The 18,497-nt window shown below is 37.1% G+C and overlaps 1 protein-coding gene across 2 annotated transcripts in view; it reads left to right on the top strand.

Moving 5' to 3' along the window:
- LOC131688912 (leucine-rich melanocyte differentiation-associated protein-like) overlaps positions 1-3,459 on the top strand; it is a 52,325-nt gene extending 48,866 nt beyond the window's left edge. For both annotated transcript variants that reach the window (XM_058973534.1, XM_058973535.1), the window contains exon 4: positions 2,760-3,459. In XM_058973534.1, the coding sequence (XP_058829517.1) occupies positions 2,760-3,243 (484 nt within the window). In that variant the 3' untranslated portion in view covers positions 3,244-3,459. The remainder of the gene's footprint in view (positions 1-2,759) is intronic.
- Positions 3,460-18,497: the final 15,038 nt, after the last annotated feature.

Raw genomic sequence — 18,497 nt, 5'->3', positions numbered from 1 at the left:
TAGATTGAAGGCGATGGAAAGACAGAATATTCGTTTTGGTTATGCTAGTATTGGTAGCCGAACGGAAAGGAAAGGCACAGGAATGGCACGAAAACGAGCGGGAGAGCGATAGTAGTGCTTTCTCGTGTTTTCATATATGAATATTGGTCGGTCGGTTTTTCTCATCATTCGTATTCGTTCAAGCACTAGCAAGCAGCCAGTCCACCGGAGGAAAGCAGTTGGCGATGATGACGGTCCGCAAAAGTGCCCCAGCTACTGGTGGCCCATCGCAACCAACTACCGATCAGGAACTGTCGCCATGCTAGTATTTCGCCCCAACTAAAGGGCAACGGAGCAACTAATCCGCTGGCTAACATTCCAGCGTCTGGTTCGTAAGGTTGTGTATTACTTCAAAGTCGAGCTACGCTTACAAAACTCAGCCGTAATGAAGCCACTGATGCCTACTTGGTCGGTTTGTGGGAGTGGGCGTAAATTACAATAAAAGCAACGGTCTTTTCAGGACCAATCAATTGTGTTCTAGTGAGAGTTAAACTGAAACTTTTATTTTAAGGTGTGTAGCAAATTTTCAACAAGCAACATAATACGTTGGGTGGAAAAAAGTAGCTTGCACACGGAACAAAAATTTAAATTATCCTCTCGCTCGTTTCGTGCACTGCTTTTCCATTCCTTTCTACTGTTATTATCAGTATTACCAAAACGAATGTGTTGTTGCATGTGTTTAAGAGAAACGTTGAAGTCGCATGCTTCTATTCAAGCTTTTTGGCAGCCCCCGTGAACTAACTGCATTAAATGATTTTTTGTGCAGCTCCGTGCTAGTAGCAAACAAAATGGCCCTACCAGTGTCTGATTCGTGAGATTGTGCAGGATTTCAAAGTCGAGCTAAGCTTATAAAGTTCAGCCGTAATGGTACCCGAAGAAGCCAGTCTTGTCGTTTTGTTCGAGGCTACAAAACAGTTCGCCAGGCACGTAACTATCATGCCAAAAATATCCAACGATCCAGCGCATCACCATCAACACCAACGCCGATACCAAAGGTTCTTTTCAGAACCACCATTATTACCATAGAGAATTATTTGAAAATTTCCCATTCAAACGTGATTCTGTTGAATATTATTAGATTTAAATTAACGTCTCGAATTGAAATCACGACGCTCCGGTTATGTGACAGACATTACCCACCCATCTTTTTTTATTGTGACCACGACACCCCATTTCAATATTTCTGAATGAACAGAAGGTCGAGTTTGGAAAGTTTGTAACTTTCATTGTACTTAACCAAATTACACAATGTTCGCACTAATGATTCAGAAATATGATCAGGAATCTTCTGTTAGATTTGTAAGTATGTATAATTTACATGAATAAAGAAAAATTGATTTTCAGGAATCAATTATTATCTGTTCTTCCATTGGCCAGTACTACGCGACTTCCTCATGCTAACAATTAATTTCATCGTTAGCCATCTCCCTCACCAAGGCCAACAACGCCAACAAAACCGGTCCTTTTCAGGACCACCATCATTTTTGTAAAGAATAATTTGAAATATTCCTCGCCCAAATCACCTTTTGTCCGAAAATCCTAATGAGTATCAACATATTTGAAGAACGTGTTCCTTATGTATTCTACATCTCTCCGGTTATGTCGCAGACATTACCCACCCATCTTTTTTTACAGTACATTTAGAATTAATTTCTCCTGCGATGCACGTAGGATTTTATTTTTTTATTTATTATTTTTTTAATGAACAATTTTGTGTCGATTTTTTTACTTTTTTCACTTAAAAGAGCACCATTTCGCGAAAAATCAAAATATCGACGCTTGCTATTGTTATAAGGAATCAGAATAATTTTAGTTTTAAACTTTAGGTCAAAAATTATGGCGATAGATTTACGGCCGTAGACCCTTTCCAAAAAGACGCGTCAACAGGAAAGGGCTATACAGTCGCCATCTTGTAGCAGATTTACATGAAAAAAATATTTTTTGTTCTTCACAACTACTATCATAAATCCCATTTGACAAGATCCCGATTCATCTCTTTTTTGCGTCTAGAAACATTTCTGATAAATGCATATTTTTTCCTGTTCTACAGTAACCCCTTAATGTGAACTGTTTCCGTAAGGGAAGCTAGATTGTTTGTGTTAAAAGAAAGCCTGTTATTTTACGGTAATTGCGGAAAATATTCAAGGATGAATGGATTTTTGTGCAGACATTATATTCAAGAAGAAGGATGGGTTATGTCAGCGGCATAACTGTAGTGAAGTAGAATTCACTATATGCTGTACATTCATAAAGTATTCTACGGCAAAATTGGATATCAACAAATTTCATATTATAGATCATCCATAATATGAAATTTATTAAAATCAGAAATTTTGTCAGTTTGGGTTTGTCGAGGATAAGTTCGACAATTTAGAAAATAAACTAGTGAAAATTGCCCCAAAGAAGAACTCCAAAACGTCAAATTCCTAATCTGGTGTTAAAGCCTTGGCACAAATTTCGCAGTATGATATTTAATGCTACTAAATATCCTACTACCAACGTGAATCTTTCGTGCTCGGGGCTTTCTCCACATTCTAAAAATAAAAATGCCAACCTATTTTTAGCAGCAATATTCAATAGGTTACTTCGAAAGAAGCGATGTTTATGAAATGAAAGTTTACGCGGTCTTTATATTGTTCATGACTTCGAGACATATTAATATAAATAACTATAGACCTATAAATCATGTAAAACCATTTCTGTTTCCCCGTTTCTTCCAGAGATCTCTCCTTCCTCTCTTACTTCCGCCAGCTGAACACGCTGATCCTGGACAAGAACCCCCAGCCGGACGAGAAAACCTTCCCCTCGCTCCCGAATCTGGAACTACTCTGGCTAAATCACTGTGATATCGAAAACGTCCAGAAGTGGGTCTACCGAATCCGAGACTGCTGTCCATCGCTCCGGTACCTATCGCTGCTGGGTAATCCGGGCGCCACGTCCTCCTTCAATGGAAACTCGACGCTCGAGCACAACGACTACCGGATGATGGTGATCAGCGTACTGCCGCAGCTACGCCACCTGGACGACGCGGAAGTGACCAGTTCGCAGCGGATTCAGGCTCGGCAGTTCCGACACAACCACTACAACATCGGACAGACACCGTTCAATATTTTCGAAACCGTCGGACGGGGAGAACAGATGGGTAAGAAGGCGGCTCAGCGAAGACCACGGAGGACCCGGGCCAATGTGTCGGATGATTCGTGAAGTTAATGATGATAATGTATTTTGTTAACGAATATTGACCAAAGTTTAGTGTTTACGAACGGTTGAAGCTGAAACTGAAACTCAACAGATTGAATTATGCAGATCTGCGTACAATACATACGACTCCTGATGGGGGAACATTTATTCTTACAAGATTCCCTGAGGAATATGTTGCGATATCCAAAAGTTCTAAATATATTATTTTATATGAGTAAAGCTGTTGTTTTATATAAATGATAACAAACCAAAGTGTCACTGTAGATTTTTTTTGCAATCGACGACTTTATATATCATTTTGACATTCGAACTTTTGGACGTATAAACACTTGAATTTTTGATATCTTGGATTTGAAATTGTTACGACTGTTCAACCAACGACGTTTAAACTTTTGGATTCCTTGATTCTTTGATACCTGACCTTTTGAACTCATGTAACTCTTGAACACTTGCTTACATAAACTCTTGCAGGTGATTCTTGATCTTTTGGACCCTTGAACTACTGGCCTCTATAACTTCTGTACCCTTTTGATCACTTGGACTCTGGAGCTGTTGAGCTTCTGACCTCTTGGACTCTTGAACTATTGGACTCATTGAATCTTGAATCGTTGAACTAACATAATAATAAAAATAAGAAATCATTCTACCGCACCAACAAAAACTGAAAAATGTCAATGACTTAACGTGCATACGGTAGACTTTGAACGCCGTTCGATAGTGATAAGTTATTACAACATACACCCACACACATTAGCTAGTGTGCGACGTGACTTAAATCACTTATTGAAATTTGTTTGCCAGACAATCGGTCGACAACCTTTACAATGAATTATAACAGGACGTCGGTGGGTTAAACCGTGTCATCAATGTTTCATAACAACAATAGCAACAAAACGAGCTACAAGAATAGACACATCGAAATAGCTGCTGGTCTCACTTGATTGCTTAAGCTTTTATTAGCCAGCCCCAACTCATCACCCTCGCTTTCGTTAGGGCTTCGGAAATTGTACGAAGGTCAGCGATACGACCTATGAGAATTTGCAAATTCGTTGATCGTGCTTTTTGCAATCAATTCTTTTTGCTGAGTCAGTGTAAAATGCTGCATTGTTTATATTATGACCTTTCCGTGGGCATTGCGTGATTCGTTTATTGGATCGTAGACACTAGTAGGCTTTTGTCGTTGCGCAGTATAAGTTTACATTCAACGAAGGAGTCTCCGCCATGCTAATGTAAATATGGCATTTCTGAAATATAATTATCTTTATTTTCAAACAACGGTTTCACTGGATTTTTTTAGGATTACGCCGTAATAATCGGAAGAGATGCTGTCATTTGCTGTAGCGATGTTTTATAGATTTTTGGTTTAGTAGAATTCATCAATAATATTATCATTCAAGTGGAGACGTTTGGGGACACTACTTTAAGCACGGCTTCATAATGAATCTACTACGCAAACAGGAATAGTAAATAATGTAAGTTGGATGGCCTTTCAATCAAACATGTGATAGGAGGTGGCGGTTATGTGACGATCGGCTTTCTGGGGAAGTGTTTGGATCGGATGAACGGAGACAAACGAGTATGATGTTTACACTATAACATCATCGTTTCATAGTGCGAATATAGCTTCATTGGATGATCACGAGGATCAACAGCGAGATGGGAAATTGATACTACGGTTGAGTATCGAATGATTCGTCTTATTGACTTCATCAAAACAATAGGGAATATGCTTCATTCTGAACTTCGACTGTATTGCACTATTTTTAAAAATATACTAAATTCAATGCACTTAAACAATTATATCCAGCCATTATTTTTCGAAGTTGAAATTGTCTTTTTCTTCGTGGTGACCACCAGCCGGTTTGTTGAATTCAGTCTTGTACTGACATCATTACGAATTCCAAATTACCGATTGTCTGTTGCCAGCGCCGCCTAGCGAATGACAGTTTCTTCCACAGTCGTTGCGATTTGAAATAAGTTTTATACGGCAGCGCACTTTAGTAATCTTGTGTTCAGTACTCTCGATATTATGGCGAACATAGGCTCTGCAACGACACGACCTGTCTCTCAGTGAAAATCCGAATAACAAGTGGTTTTCAGCAACACTTTCCTGTTTTAATATTATGCTGTGAAGAAACCAAGCTATTGTCCTATAAAATTTGCTGGTGAGTTCCACGGGACAATTCTGTTATCTCTTAGTACAATAATACAAAAAGCAAAAGTTACCGGTTGAGTATTATGATTCGGTCGGAATTTGTTGGATTGTGGATTATCATTTGTAATTAAACAAGCTAAGATAAAAAAATATTTCGAACATAGATATTTTCTGTATTTCATACTTGGACCTGTGAAAGTGAATATGGTAACTTGTGTGAAAGAGTGCGTAAACATCAATCGGTTAAATCGTGTGAAATACTTTACTTTTCGTTGAAAACTTTGTGGGCGCCTATTGCTAATCGAAATATCATTCAGATAAGTATAGTGTGTAGTCATACAGACTATTATTGCTCTGTGATTTTCAGATTTCATTTCGCTGCGGCTGGCTTTATAAGCTTGCCCGCAGTGGAAGACGCAGTGTTATATTGTTTTTTGGTATTGTCCCGCTTCTCCAGCTGTAGTTTAATTTGCCTATAATGAGCGGCCTGTGTGCAAAGTGTACGAGCACGGTGAGTCTCGCCGAAGGCCTGGTTGTATGTCTTTTTTGCGGTGATAAATATCATCAAAAATGTTCCGGGCTAACAAAGGCCATGGTAAATTGGGTGGCTGATAATGCAAGTCTTTGCTACAAGTGTGCGAAGTGTTTATCAGATCAGTCTTCTGGTGTGCAGGATGTTAGTTCGATATCCATTGAATTGAATAAGAAGATGGAAAAATTCGCTTCCATTTTTGAGTCTCTCACTGATGCCCGAAAAAACATCGATGCACAGATAAACATCGCAGTAGAAAACGGAATAGAAAAACTGATCAGGTCTTTCAACAACTCTCTCGAGAGTAAATTGGCTAGCTTGGAAAACAGTGTTGCCAAAAAGTTGGAAGATTTGAAAAGTTGTTTAAATGAAAATGTTAAGCGTGAAATTGAATTAGTTGGAATGAACAGAAAGAGGAATTTTAGTAATAGGAAGGTTCATTCTGAATCTGACGGGAATCCCAGTAGAAAACGAAAAATTTTGACGAATAAAGAAGATGAACCGATGTTAATTGAAATAGACGATGATGGAAATAATGACGAGGTTTTTGATAAAAATAGTAGAATTACTTACGCGAATGTTTTGTCGGGAGCTACTGGGACGAATAAAATTAGAACTAGAAGTCAAACGAAACGTAAGGCTCGCCCGGTCATTGTGATTAAACCAGTCGAGCCGTTGCAATCGAGTGACGACACGAGGAATGAATTAAAAAATAAATTAGATCCAAAGGTGCACAAAATTAGCAACTTTAAAAACGGTAAAGATGGCTCGATTATTGTGGAGTGTGCAACTCGGGATAATATTGAATCGGTGAAAGAAAACATTGTAAGCAATCTGGGTGAAAAGTATAATGCTGTTATACCGATACCCGGTAAACCGAAGTTGAAAATAATGGGGATGAGTGATCGATACTCTGAGGAAGTTTTCGTTGACTTATTAAAGAATCAGAATGAGGGCATTCCGGTCGATTATGTTAAAGTTGTTGCCAATTTTGAAAATCCACGTTTCAAGTATAACAAATACAATGTTATAATTGAAGTTGATAAGAACACTTATAGCGGTCTGATGTCAGCCCGTACGGTGAACATTGGTTGGGATAGGTGTTCTGTTTTAGAGGCCTTTAACGTGCTGCGCTGCTTCAACTGTGGAGAATTTGGTCATAAGAGTACGGGATGCGTTAATAAAGAAACATGCTCCAGATGTAATGGAGCACATAGAACATCTGAATGCTCGTCAACTGATTTTAAATGTGTAAATTGTATAAAAAAGAATAGTGAACGCAAAATGAATTTGGACGTAAACCATGCGGCATTTAGTAAGCAGTGTTCAGTATATCGGAGACTGCTAGAATCGAAAAAAGCAACGTTTTGTTGAGTGAATAGCAACTAACAAACGGGAGGCTGTCTGAAATATTATGTTTAAATATAGCTGGGTTGTCTACAAACTTTGTTGCAATGCGACATCTTGTAGAAAACAAACGTCCATTGTTGGTTTTTCTGTCAGAAACACATATTGTTAATGCTGATGCATTTGATCAGTATAGCATTCCGGGTTATAAAGTTGCTTTTTGCCTATCTCATTCCAGACATACCGGTGGAGTTGCTATTTACGCCAAAGAATCGATTAAATTCAACGTTCGGTTAAACGAAGCAGTTGATAATAATTGGTTCTTGGGTATATCAGTTGAAAGAGGCATGCAGATGGGAAACTTTGCAGTAGTATACCATTCTCCTAGTTCTAGCGATCGACGATTTTTAGAAATTTTAGAAAACTGGTGGGAGAATTTCGTTGATTTAAGCAAACTTAATGTAATTTCGGGCGATTTCAATATTGATTGGCTCAACGATCAAAATTCGAATCAGTTGAAGCAGTTGGCTGAGTTTTTCAATTTCAAGCAAACGGTTAGTGAGTTTACAAGAATTTCCAGACACAGTAGAACATTGATAGATCACGTGTATTCCAATTTTGATTGGGTTCATTCGTATGTAGAGGCCGATTGTAAAATTTCAGATCATGAGACAATTTCAATTTTGCTGGAGAGTGAACCAAACCGTGAGGAGGATAAAGTTAAAATTATGTGCTGGAAAAGATATTCGAAACAAGCCATGTCTCAACTGGTTTCGAGAAGCCTGGATTTTACGGAATTGAATGGAAATTTGGATAACAAGGCAGCTGTTCTAACTAATGTGTTAAAAGAGTGTACAAATAGTTTAGTTTCTCAAAAGTATATTAATTTAAATAACTCGAACAGCTGGTACTCTTTAGATCTTTTGCGCCTGAAACGTAAAAGGGATAAAAAGTACAAGAAATTTTGCAGAACTAATAGTGAACGTCTTTGGAATCGGTACACACACGCGCGAAATATTTATTCACGAGCTTTGAAAAAGGCCAAATGTGAGTACATTCAAAGGAAGATCGATCAACATCAAAACAACAGCAAAGAGTTATGGAAAATCCTAAAGAATTTAATTAAACCTAAACCTAGTTCCTCGCAGTCCATAACTTTTAACGGGGTAGAAGAACAATCTGAGCAAATAATAGCTGAAAAATTGAACAGTTATTTCGTTAACAGTGTGCAACTGATCAATCAAAGTATTGAGCTGGTCAGTGAACCTGCGGAAATAACACAGCCGATTAATATTAACTGTAGATTTGATGGATTTCACCCAATCACTTTTGAACAATTGAAAGATATTTGTTTTTCTTTGGGAAAATCGGCTGGTATCGATAATGTCAATGCAAAAGTGATACAGGATTGCTTTCATGTCATCGGACACGATCTGCTGGACCTTGTAAATGAATCGCTACAAACTGGGCACGTGCCGACAGTTTGGAAGGAATCACTTGTGATTCCTATTCCCAAAGTTACTGGAACGGATAAAGCCGAAGAGTACCGCCCCATTAACATGTTGCACACATTAGAGAAAATTTTAGAACTTGTTGTTAAGGGCCAGCTGATGAGTTATTTGAATAATAATAATTTGCTAATTCCGGAGCAATCGGGATACCGAGAGGGACACTCTTGCGAAACCGCTTTGAATCTAGTGTTAGCAAAATGGAAAGAGAAAATCGAGGTTAAAGAGACTATTTTTGCTGTATTTTTGGATTTGAAACGCGCTTTTGAGACAATTTCGAGACCATTACTTTTGAAAACTTTAGAGCGATTGGGTATCGGAGGGATAGCGCATAAGTGGTTTGAAAATTATTTATGTGATAGAACTCAGAAAACTAGTTTTAACGATTTTGTATCTAGTCCTCTCGGCAATCCTCTTGGAGTGCCGCAAGGTAGTGTCTTAGGTCCTATTTTATTTATTATGTATATAAATGACATGAGGCGAGTTTTACGATTTTGTGACTTAAATTTGTTTGCTGACGACACTGTTCTGTTCATTGCAGCTAAGGATATAGATGAAGCCGTGGCACATTTGAACGAAGATTTGTATTGCCTTGCTCGTTGGTTAAAATTTAAACAATTAAAGATAAATGTTGCTAAAACTAAATATATGATCATCTCTTCGGCTAATACTAGGCCTGACGTTAACGTTGAAATAAATGGTGAGACTATTGATTGCGTTAGTGAATTAAAATGTCTTGGAATAATCATTGATGACAAGTTAACCTTTAAGTCTCACATCGACAATGTCATCAAAAAGATTGCTAAAAAGTATGGTATATTGTGTCGTCTGAAAAATGATTTATCAATTAGTAGTAAAATTTTATTATATAAATCTATTGTTTCACCACATATTGACTTCTGCCCATCCATTTTGTTTCTTGCCAATCAAACACAAATATTGAGGTTACAGCGATTGCAAAATAGAATCATGCGATTAATATTAAAATGTAACAGATACACTTCCTCTAGTTTCATGCTAAGCGCATTACAATGGCTCTCTGTGAAGCAAAGAATTTATTATTTAACAATGGTGTTCATTTTTAAAATTATTAATGGAATGCTGCCTCGATATTTGTGTGATCGAATGGAAAGAGGAAGTGATGTGCATAGGTACAACACTAGAAACGCGTCGGATCCAAGAACACCAAACTTTTTATTTAGTAGATCACAGAACTCCTTGTTGTACAAAGGAATAAGTTTTTTCAATTCGATGCCTAGGCATATTAAACGTGCAGCAACATTAGCGGAGTTCAAAACACTATGTATTTCACACGTAAAATCTGCTTTGTAGACAGATTTTTTGAATTTTTATATTTTGGAGTTATTTGAATAACTATGTAATACCATGAAGATTGTATTTTTTTTCTCTTCTATTATTTGCATTTAGTCACACTAAGTTATTATATTCGCTATGATGATGATGGATTTTTGTTACTTGTTTATTAAAGTTATTAAAAAATAATGAGATGTCTACAAAAGTCTGAGCCACGCGCGCGCTAAGCAGACAGAGACTAACTTGAAATCGAACATGGTGACCAGCACTAAAAGCTCATCGGGTTGAATCGAAGCTTTTAGACTTTTGTTGTGATCAGGGTCTGATTTGATGATGGAGTTGTGTTGACTTTGCTCGACAATAGAGTTAAGTTCGGTTATTGGTGCGATAGTGGTAATAACGGAGTTAGCTCGTTGAGTATGGGGCTTGATGACTCCTTCTGATAACTACTAGATATCGGGTTCAATTCCTGATCAATCAAGGATGTTCTCGGATAGGAGTATCCCTTGATTGCCTTGGGTTAATGGTAGGAAACTTTCAATAAAGGGGTCTGATGTGGATGATATAACTCGACCGAACTCTGCACTGCCACTAGGCTCGTCACTGCTCACCTTAGCAGGTGGTAGTACCGATGTCTTGGTCAGGCGGGAGGAGTCTTACAGAGAATTATCGGAAATGGAAGCTATTGGGTTCAATTCCCGATTCTATCAAGTATCTTCCCGGAATGGAAATTTTCTTGATGGACCCTGGTTGTTGGCGGAATATTCGAAATGTATCTGGTTACGTTCTTTTGAAGGAAAGCTATGTCTGCAAATTGAACCAGTCCGTTTCTTTTTGTTAACTGGTTTTGTTATGGATCAAAATATTAATTATCTTTTAGATAAATCGTTCAGCTCACACCTTTGTGGGGGTATGAGGTGGGACCATCATCATCATCATCATCATCACCAAACCGCGAAAAACGAAACCACGGGGTAAATAAAGTATATTTATGGACAAAATTTAGATTAGGACGTAAGTTACAATGAGAGATTTTTTTGGGGTCTTTCTCTTCTATTCGTTACTCGGTCATTTAATCAATTACTACTCAACTCTTTACATAATGTTCTAGTTAATGCCGTTGGCATTCGATATGTACTGACAGGGTGGCGATTCCTGGAAAAAACCTGGAAAATCAGGGAATTTCAGGGAATTCTAGTTGACCTGGAAAAGCCTGGAACCTGGTGTTAATATTTTTTGCCTTTCTCATATAAAGAAAGGCTATGCAATCACTGTAAAAATCGACTTTTTAACCGAGGCCCGGAGGGCCGAGTGTCATACACCATTCGATTCAGTTCGTCGAGATCGGCAAATGTCTGTGTGTGTGTATGTATGTGTGTGTGTATGTGTGTGTGTATGTGTGTGTGTGTCATTTAAACTCACACAATTTTCTCAGAGATGGCTGAACCGATTTTCGCAAACTTAGTTTCATCTGAAAGGTATAACGCTCCCATAAGCTGCTATTGAATTTTTAGTTGATCCGACTTCCGGTTCCGGAGTTACGGGTTGAAGAGTGCGGTCACACAGCAAATTCCCATATAAACTGGTACCCCCATGATGTTCAAATGATGTAAAACATATTAAAATTGATGTAACATTACTCTAGTTTGCGGGCCTGGATCACTAATGATCAATCAAAGTAGCTTTGACCACATTGGCCACCTATGACGGTTCATGACGCCCCCGGGGAACCCGCCAAGTTCCTAAGCTAATATCACACCCATTCCCCAACGAATTCTCTACCGATTTTTACAAACTTGATTTCAAATGAAAGATACAGTAATGCCATTGACTGCTGCTGAATTTCATTCGGTTCTGACTCTTGCTTCCGGAGTTACAGGGGTGTTAGTAAGGATACACTGGAATTTCCCATATAAATCGGTACAATCGTAATACCTCAGAGGCTAAAAACTATTGAAATGGTCACCAAATAACTTCTAATCGCAGATCTAGATCACTGATTGCCAATCAAACATTCTTTGAATATATTGTCCACTATCGACGATTCCGGAAGTCCGGAATTCCGGGCATATTCCACAATTAAAGTCAAATCGGTTCTTCGGTGATGACTGAACCGATTTTCTCAAACCAAGTCTCAAATGGAAGGCAAAATATGCAGTTGAGCATTGCGTCGCCGCCCCTCCCCCCGCCTTGCCCTTACACCTCCCTCCTTCATCACTCCCCTCCCACCCCTCACGCCCGCATTTCCTTCATCCACCCCGTATACCGAAATAAGATGAAGGATTTCTGACGCATCCTCCACTCCCACTCTACTAACCCCCCATTCCCTACACGTTCAAACCCATTCCACCAACCTTTCCAAATTATAATCACATGAAGATAACATTGAACTCATGCTTATTAAGCTAATTAAATATTATTCTTTTGCCTTTCTCATATAGAAAGGTTATGCAATTGCTTCAAAAACCGACTTTCTAACCGAAGCCCGGAGGGCCGAGTCTCATATAACATTCGACTCAGTTCGCCGAGATCGCAAAATATCTGTATGTATGTATGTATGTATGTATGTATGTATGTATGTATGTAAGTATGTATGTATGTATGTATGTATGTATGTATGTATGTATGTATGTATGTATGTATGTATGTATGTATGTATGTATGTATGTATGTATGTATGTATGTATGTATGTATGTATGTATGTATGTATGTATGTATGTATGTATGTATGTATGTATGTATGTATGTATGTATGTATGTATGTATGTATGTATGTATGTATGTATGTATGTATGTATGTATGTATGTGTGTATGTGCGGATTTGTTAACAAAATGTCCACATCGGTTTCTCGGAGATGGCTGAACCGATTTTTACAAACTAAGATTCAAATGAAAGGTATAATATTCCCATAGGTTGCTATTGAATTTCATTTTCAACCGACTTCTTGTTCCGGATTACGAGTTGAAGAGTATGGTTACAAAACAAAATTTGTTGATTTGTCCACATCGGTTTCTCGGAATTTTCTGAACCGATTTTGACAAACTTGATTTTAAATGAAAGGTCCATCAGCTGCTGTTGAATTTTGTGTGGATCCGAGTTCTGGTTCCTGAATTACAGGGTGATACGTACGATCACGCAGCAAATCCCGATTCTAACGAATTCTGCGATGAATTGGTGAGGTGATTTTTTCCAAAATATAAGCACAACTGTTGAATTTGTAGATCTAGGTCACCAACAATCATTCAAAGTCTCTTTGGCCACACTGGCCACCATCGACGGATCCGAAATTCAGAATAACGGTTATATTGGTTTTTCGAAAATGGCTAGAACGATTTGATCAACTTAGTCTCAAATGAAAGGTGTTGCGTCCTCGGAAACTGATATTAAATTCCATCTCCATCCGACTTCCAGCTCCGGAGTTTGCGATCACATAGAAAACTCCGATTCAAACCGATACCTCGATGAATGCAAAAAGGTGCTCTTATATATACTTACCAAGTGTAATAAGAATGAAAGACATTTCCATAATGTTATATTGTACGAACCAGTTATTAAATCATAGTTTGGAGAAATGAGAAAGGCACAATTGCACCTATAGGTGGATTAAAACAGGTTTTTTATAAATGCGACTGGAAAACATTGGCTCAAATATTCGGTTGAACGCACTTACTCCCCTCAACACATTTTATACTAGGGAGAATACCAATATTCGATCCATCTCATAATTACAACTTCTTACAACCATGGTTATATGGGTCATCCCCGTCAGATTTACAACCAAAATTTGAATTCCTTCCAAATTTTTTTCTTGCATTCTTTAGCTAAAAATAAATGACACGAATTTTTAGTTTTGGCTGAATATGATACTTTTTTCCGGTTATTAGATTTTTAAGTTTTGAAGTTTATAAAACCGAACATTTTTCAATCACTGATAACTCGAAAAGTATTTGATGCATAAAAAAAAATATTATTTACAAAAAGTTGTTTTTGCATGAGCATACCGAAAAAACATATTTTTTGTTATATAATTTATGAAATCTGTAATTATTATAAACAAATTGATTTTTTTTAAAGTAGGGCCAGTTTTAAGTATAAAGAATCATGTTTAATCTTTTTTTTCGCGAAAAAATCTGGAGTGGATATCAAAATACTATGCGAGATATTACAGTTATAAACTGAAGACAATCCAATTTTACACTGAACGACCAGTGATCTGTTATCATTGTATTATCTCGTGAGGTACTTGGAGATCCATTCCGAATTTTTTACCTAATCTTCGCAATATAATTATAAATGATTTAAAAAAATAATAAAATGTTTTTTGCTCAACTTAAAAAAAAATTGCTTCTAGTATTTGTAGAATACATAAGTTACATAGCAAAAACAAGCAAGACTCGAGCTAGGATGGTGGCTACCAACATACATACATACAAATTGAATAGTTTCTAAATTATCAGTGATTGAAAAATGTTCAATTCAATAAAATTCAAAATTTTACAATCTCATAAATTGAAAAAAAGAATCATATTGATCAAAAACAAAACTTAGTGTGAACAATTTTGAGCTTAACCCATTATAACCCAGGGGTTTCAAAAAGTGAGCCAAATGCAGTGATATCTTCAATTCCACCAAAAATGTATTAAAGATTATGGGAAAAATAAAATCACCGCTTAAAATGGTTTTGAGAATGAAAATTTCTCGCGCAAAAAATTTCGTGCGCCTAAATAAAAACAACAAATTTTAAGTTGTTTAACATATTTCTTCGGATTTTCTGATAGACAACACTTCTTTTACATCTGTAGGAACGTTTTGTCACATAATGGAATTATTAGCAGGAATTCCAACAATAAAATTAAATTAAATGTATTGCTTACTTTGCAGCCGCCATTTGCCCCAGCTATACACGGTTCAAAAATGTAAACAAAATTATAAAAATGGCAGTTGTCTTGTTTCACCATGAAATATGAGGTGCAATGATCCCACTAGTGCAATAATAAAACAGTTAGATGCCAAAATTCTGCAGTAAACACGCGTTAAACGATGGATAGTTCTGCGTATGAAATTTCATACGCTAGGATATAATGGGTTAAGATAGCAAAAAAAATTTTGGTTGTAAATCTGACGTGGACTGACGCATATATAATATTCAATACGGATGCCAAATTGATTTATCGACGGCCTTGTTGTGATTCTTCTGACTCTGTAAGGTAAATAGGGGAGAGAGGGTAACAGTGGATCAGCAGGAACTATGAAACATTCGCAATAAAATCATAATGCATGGTCAGAATCGTCTCATTCCCTCATATTTCACGATTTCTAATTCTTTACACGTGTTGCTATATTTTGGAAGAGATCTGATAACTGTATCTCTTTTAATGGATATTTGTTTGTTTTGTGATAGCCAGAGTAAATTTGCAATGAAAAACATTATTCCATCTTTGTGAGTTACCATTCATCGAATAAATGTTTAGTCTATTGCTATTTATAGCAAATTTTATGCTCAACATTTGCCGCGAACAAAGTTTTTTGGTAACTTCTCATGGTTCTGTGTAATTTCACAATTTTCATGAATAGACCCATTGGGTAACTGTGGAACGAAGGCGTATGGGGAACAGTGATTTTTTTTGTTTTGGTGGTCTGTCTCAAAATGTGAATGGGTTCCAATTTTCCACAGTAAATACTACTCATATAGTGCAAAATTAGTAAATTTGGGCAAGTTTTGTAGAAATTGTCTCTTATTTCAGGATTGCAGCTAATATGCATATATGGTGGTTCGATGTTACGCGATGATATAGTGGATTCTTTCGTAAACAAACGACTTTCGCCTCAATATAACTTTAATTCAAAGCGTTAGGATCATTCTTCGTCAAAACAAAAGAATAAAATTTATAAGTAGAATATTTCACTATAGACGACATCATGTTTCATAGTTCCTACCCATGGGGCACACTGATACATTTTACCACCGACTGTTCATTATTCAAAAAATATTATTTCCCGTGAATTTTACCAGCTGGAAAAAATATATGTATTAGTTAACAACAGAGTGGCACTATGTATCACTTTTGGTTACACAAATAACATGTATTATCATCAAAATTAAATTGTAGAAAAAATGTGTTTCATTGTTACCCTCTCTCCCCTACATATAAGTATGCTTGGTGTGCACAGGCCGTTTACTTTGACACGGCTCAATGCATTAGCTTGGCCGAACCGTGGGTATTTTTTATGTTTACAAATTGTAGACGAAAAAGATGGGTCAATAATGTTAGAGATACAGAGTGGTAGAGTAATTACGCCTATTAAATCGAACTTATTTTTGATAATCTAGTTGCATTTCTAAAATAATAAAGCAATAAATTCTTTAAAAAATTGCCGATTCTTGAAATAAGTCTTCAAGGCCGTTTACTGTATATCGCATTGTAGCTGATCTCTTGTTTTACGGCAGCTTATTTTTTGCTTATATGACCAATTTTGGGGTTTGTAATCAACTAATTCACAACGGCGTAAACTTGTTTTATTCAAGTTCTTTCATGTACTAGCCATCGAGTTAATTCTAAGCGCAACTCAATTCCACTCGTATTAAGTGCTAGTCCATAGCGGAATTAGGTAACGCACAGTTTTCATACTTCTTATTCGCGCACGTTGGCTGCCTCTGTTTTTTGTCTTCAGCTGAAGTCATTTGTCTGTTCCGCTCACTGAGAGACAGAATTATTAAGCAACTAAATAAAGTTGTGAAGACCGCTCCGGGGTCAAATTGTCAGATAGTCCCAGGACGATTGTTAACAATCTCTGTGGCAAACCCAAGAATTTTGACATCCATATTGCTAGGATTCTTTGAAATTTACAAATAGTATTTCAAAGCTGGGACACATCTCCGGTTGTCCGGAAACAAGATCTCATACGATTCCTAATGGCAGGTTTAAAAAAGTAGATGACTTCCTGATTCCAAACCATCTACAAATATTTGAATAAGTTTAAAATTATAATAGTAATGACCATTACCCTGTCAGTCTGCTATGCGGTAAAAACGACCAAAACGTTCCCCTCAGGCCCATAGAATCTCATAGAACATGGGACGAATACGAACTCAACGGCAGTTTAGAGGGTACTTAATTTCTGAAATGACGAATTGGTGGAAAATGGCAGGCAAATGAGAGACTAAAAAACTGTTTGTATCAAATCACAAGTAAACTTATCAAAAACCGGTTTCTATAATTTGTTCGCAGACCTGTCTGTTTTTTCTTGTGATTATTCCACATTTTCTTGAATTATGCCCCTATTTTAAAGTTGTGAAAAAGTGCTGGATGATTTTGTATCAACAACGCAATCATTATTAACCCTCCGGAAGTCGCGCAAATGGCCCACTGAACGAGCAGCCGCTGGTGCGCTCAGATGATTTCGCTAGATTTACAGAGCAGCGTGCACTCAGTGCACTAGCATGACTTCCGGAAGCTTCAAAAGAAGAATCCAAATCTAACCAGAACATAAAAAGCGGATTATTACTGCACAGAAGTGATTAAACCGTTTCTGTAAACAATCTTCTTAGTACATATTCTGGGATACCTTCCTGTTGGTATGAAGTTTTTACTGGTTCACCCACTGTTGCAGAAGACCGGCTTAACCAATTATTTCTTGAGAAACTTAGATTTCTCTATCGTTCAGAATTACTTTAATACTTCATTTCGTTACATGCCATGAAGCTTGGTTGAAGTCTTCTACGTCCAAGTTTTGTAAACCATCGCCACACAGGAAAAATTGGTAGAATATCCACGTTACAGTTTTCGAAGAAGTGTTTAGCCCTCATATTTTGCCTATCACTATAATTCGAAATAATCAATACTTTCAATGACTTCGTTCCTTGATGATGCTTCGAATTATGCACAAACACATTAGACGTTTTTATTTTATTATTATTTTATTAGTGTACTAACAGAATGTTTGTCTCACTATCGAATCCATTTGGTCGTTTCTTAAGATTGTATTTTGCATTTCTTTTATATGTAGCTGATGGCATTCGAGTATTAGACGTTTTGGAAACAGTGTGAACAGAGCTTGCCGATTAGCCAATCTTTTTAGAACTATTCCAATGATATATCTTTTGATTTCCGTTTGGACAGCACATATTATTTCTAATACGCATTTCTAAAAAAAATATTTCTTTTTTGGTTGAATACATCAAGAGATCTATGTGTTTTTAGGTTTCCATATTTTTTCGCGAACAAACTTTACATTGAAAATTGACGTAAGAATGGGTTACGAGCACCTTCAAGGGTATTTGGAATATGATAGAGTATGTTAAAACGGTGCCTACTTAACCCTCCGGAAGTCGCGCATATGGCCCTCTGAATGAGCAGCCGCAGTTACCCAAAGACAATTTGCTAGCTTTTCAAAGCAG

Source organism: Topomyia yanbarensis, chromosome 3 (genome assembly GCF_030247195.1).
Source record: "Topomyia yanbarensis strain Yona2022 chromosome 3, ASM3024719v1, whole genome shotgun sequence".
NCBI lineage: Eukaryota > Metazoa > Arthropoda > Insecta > Diptera > Culicidae > Topomyia > Topomyia yanbarensis.
This window is presented reverse-complemented; position numbering and strand designations above follow the sequence as displayed.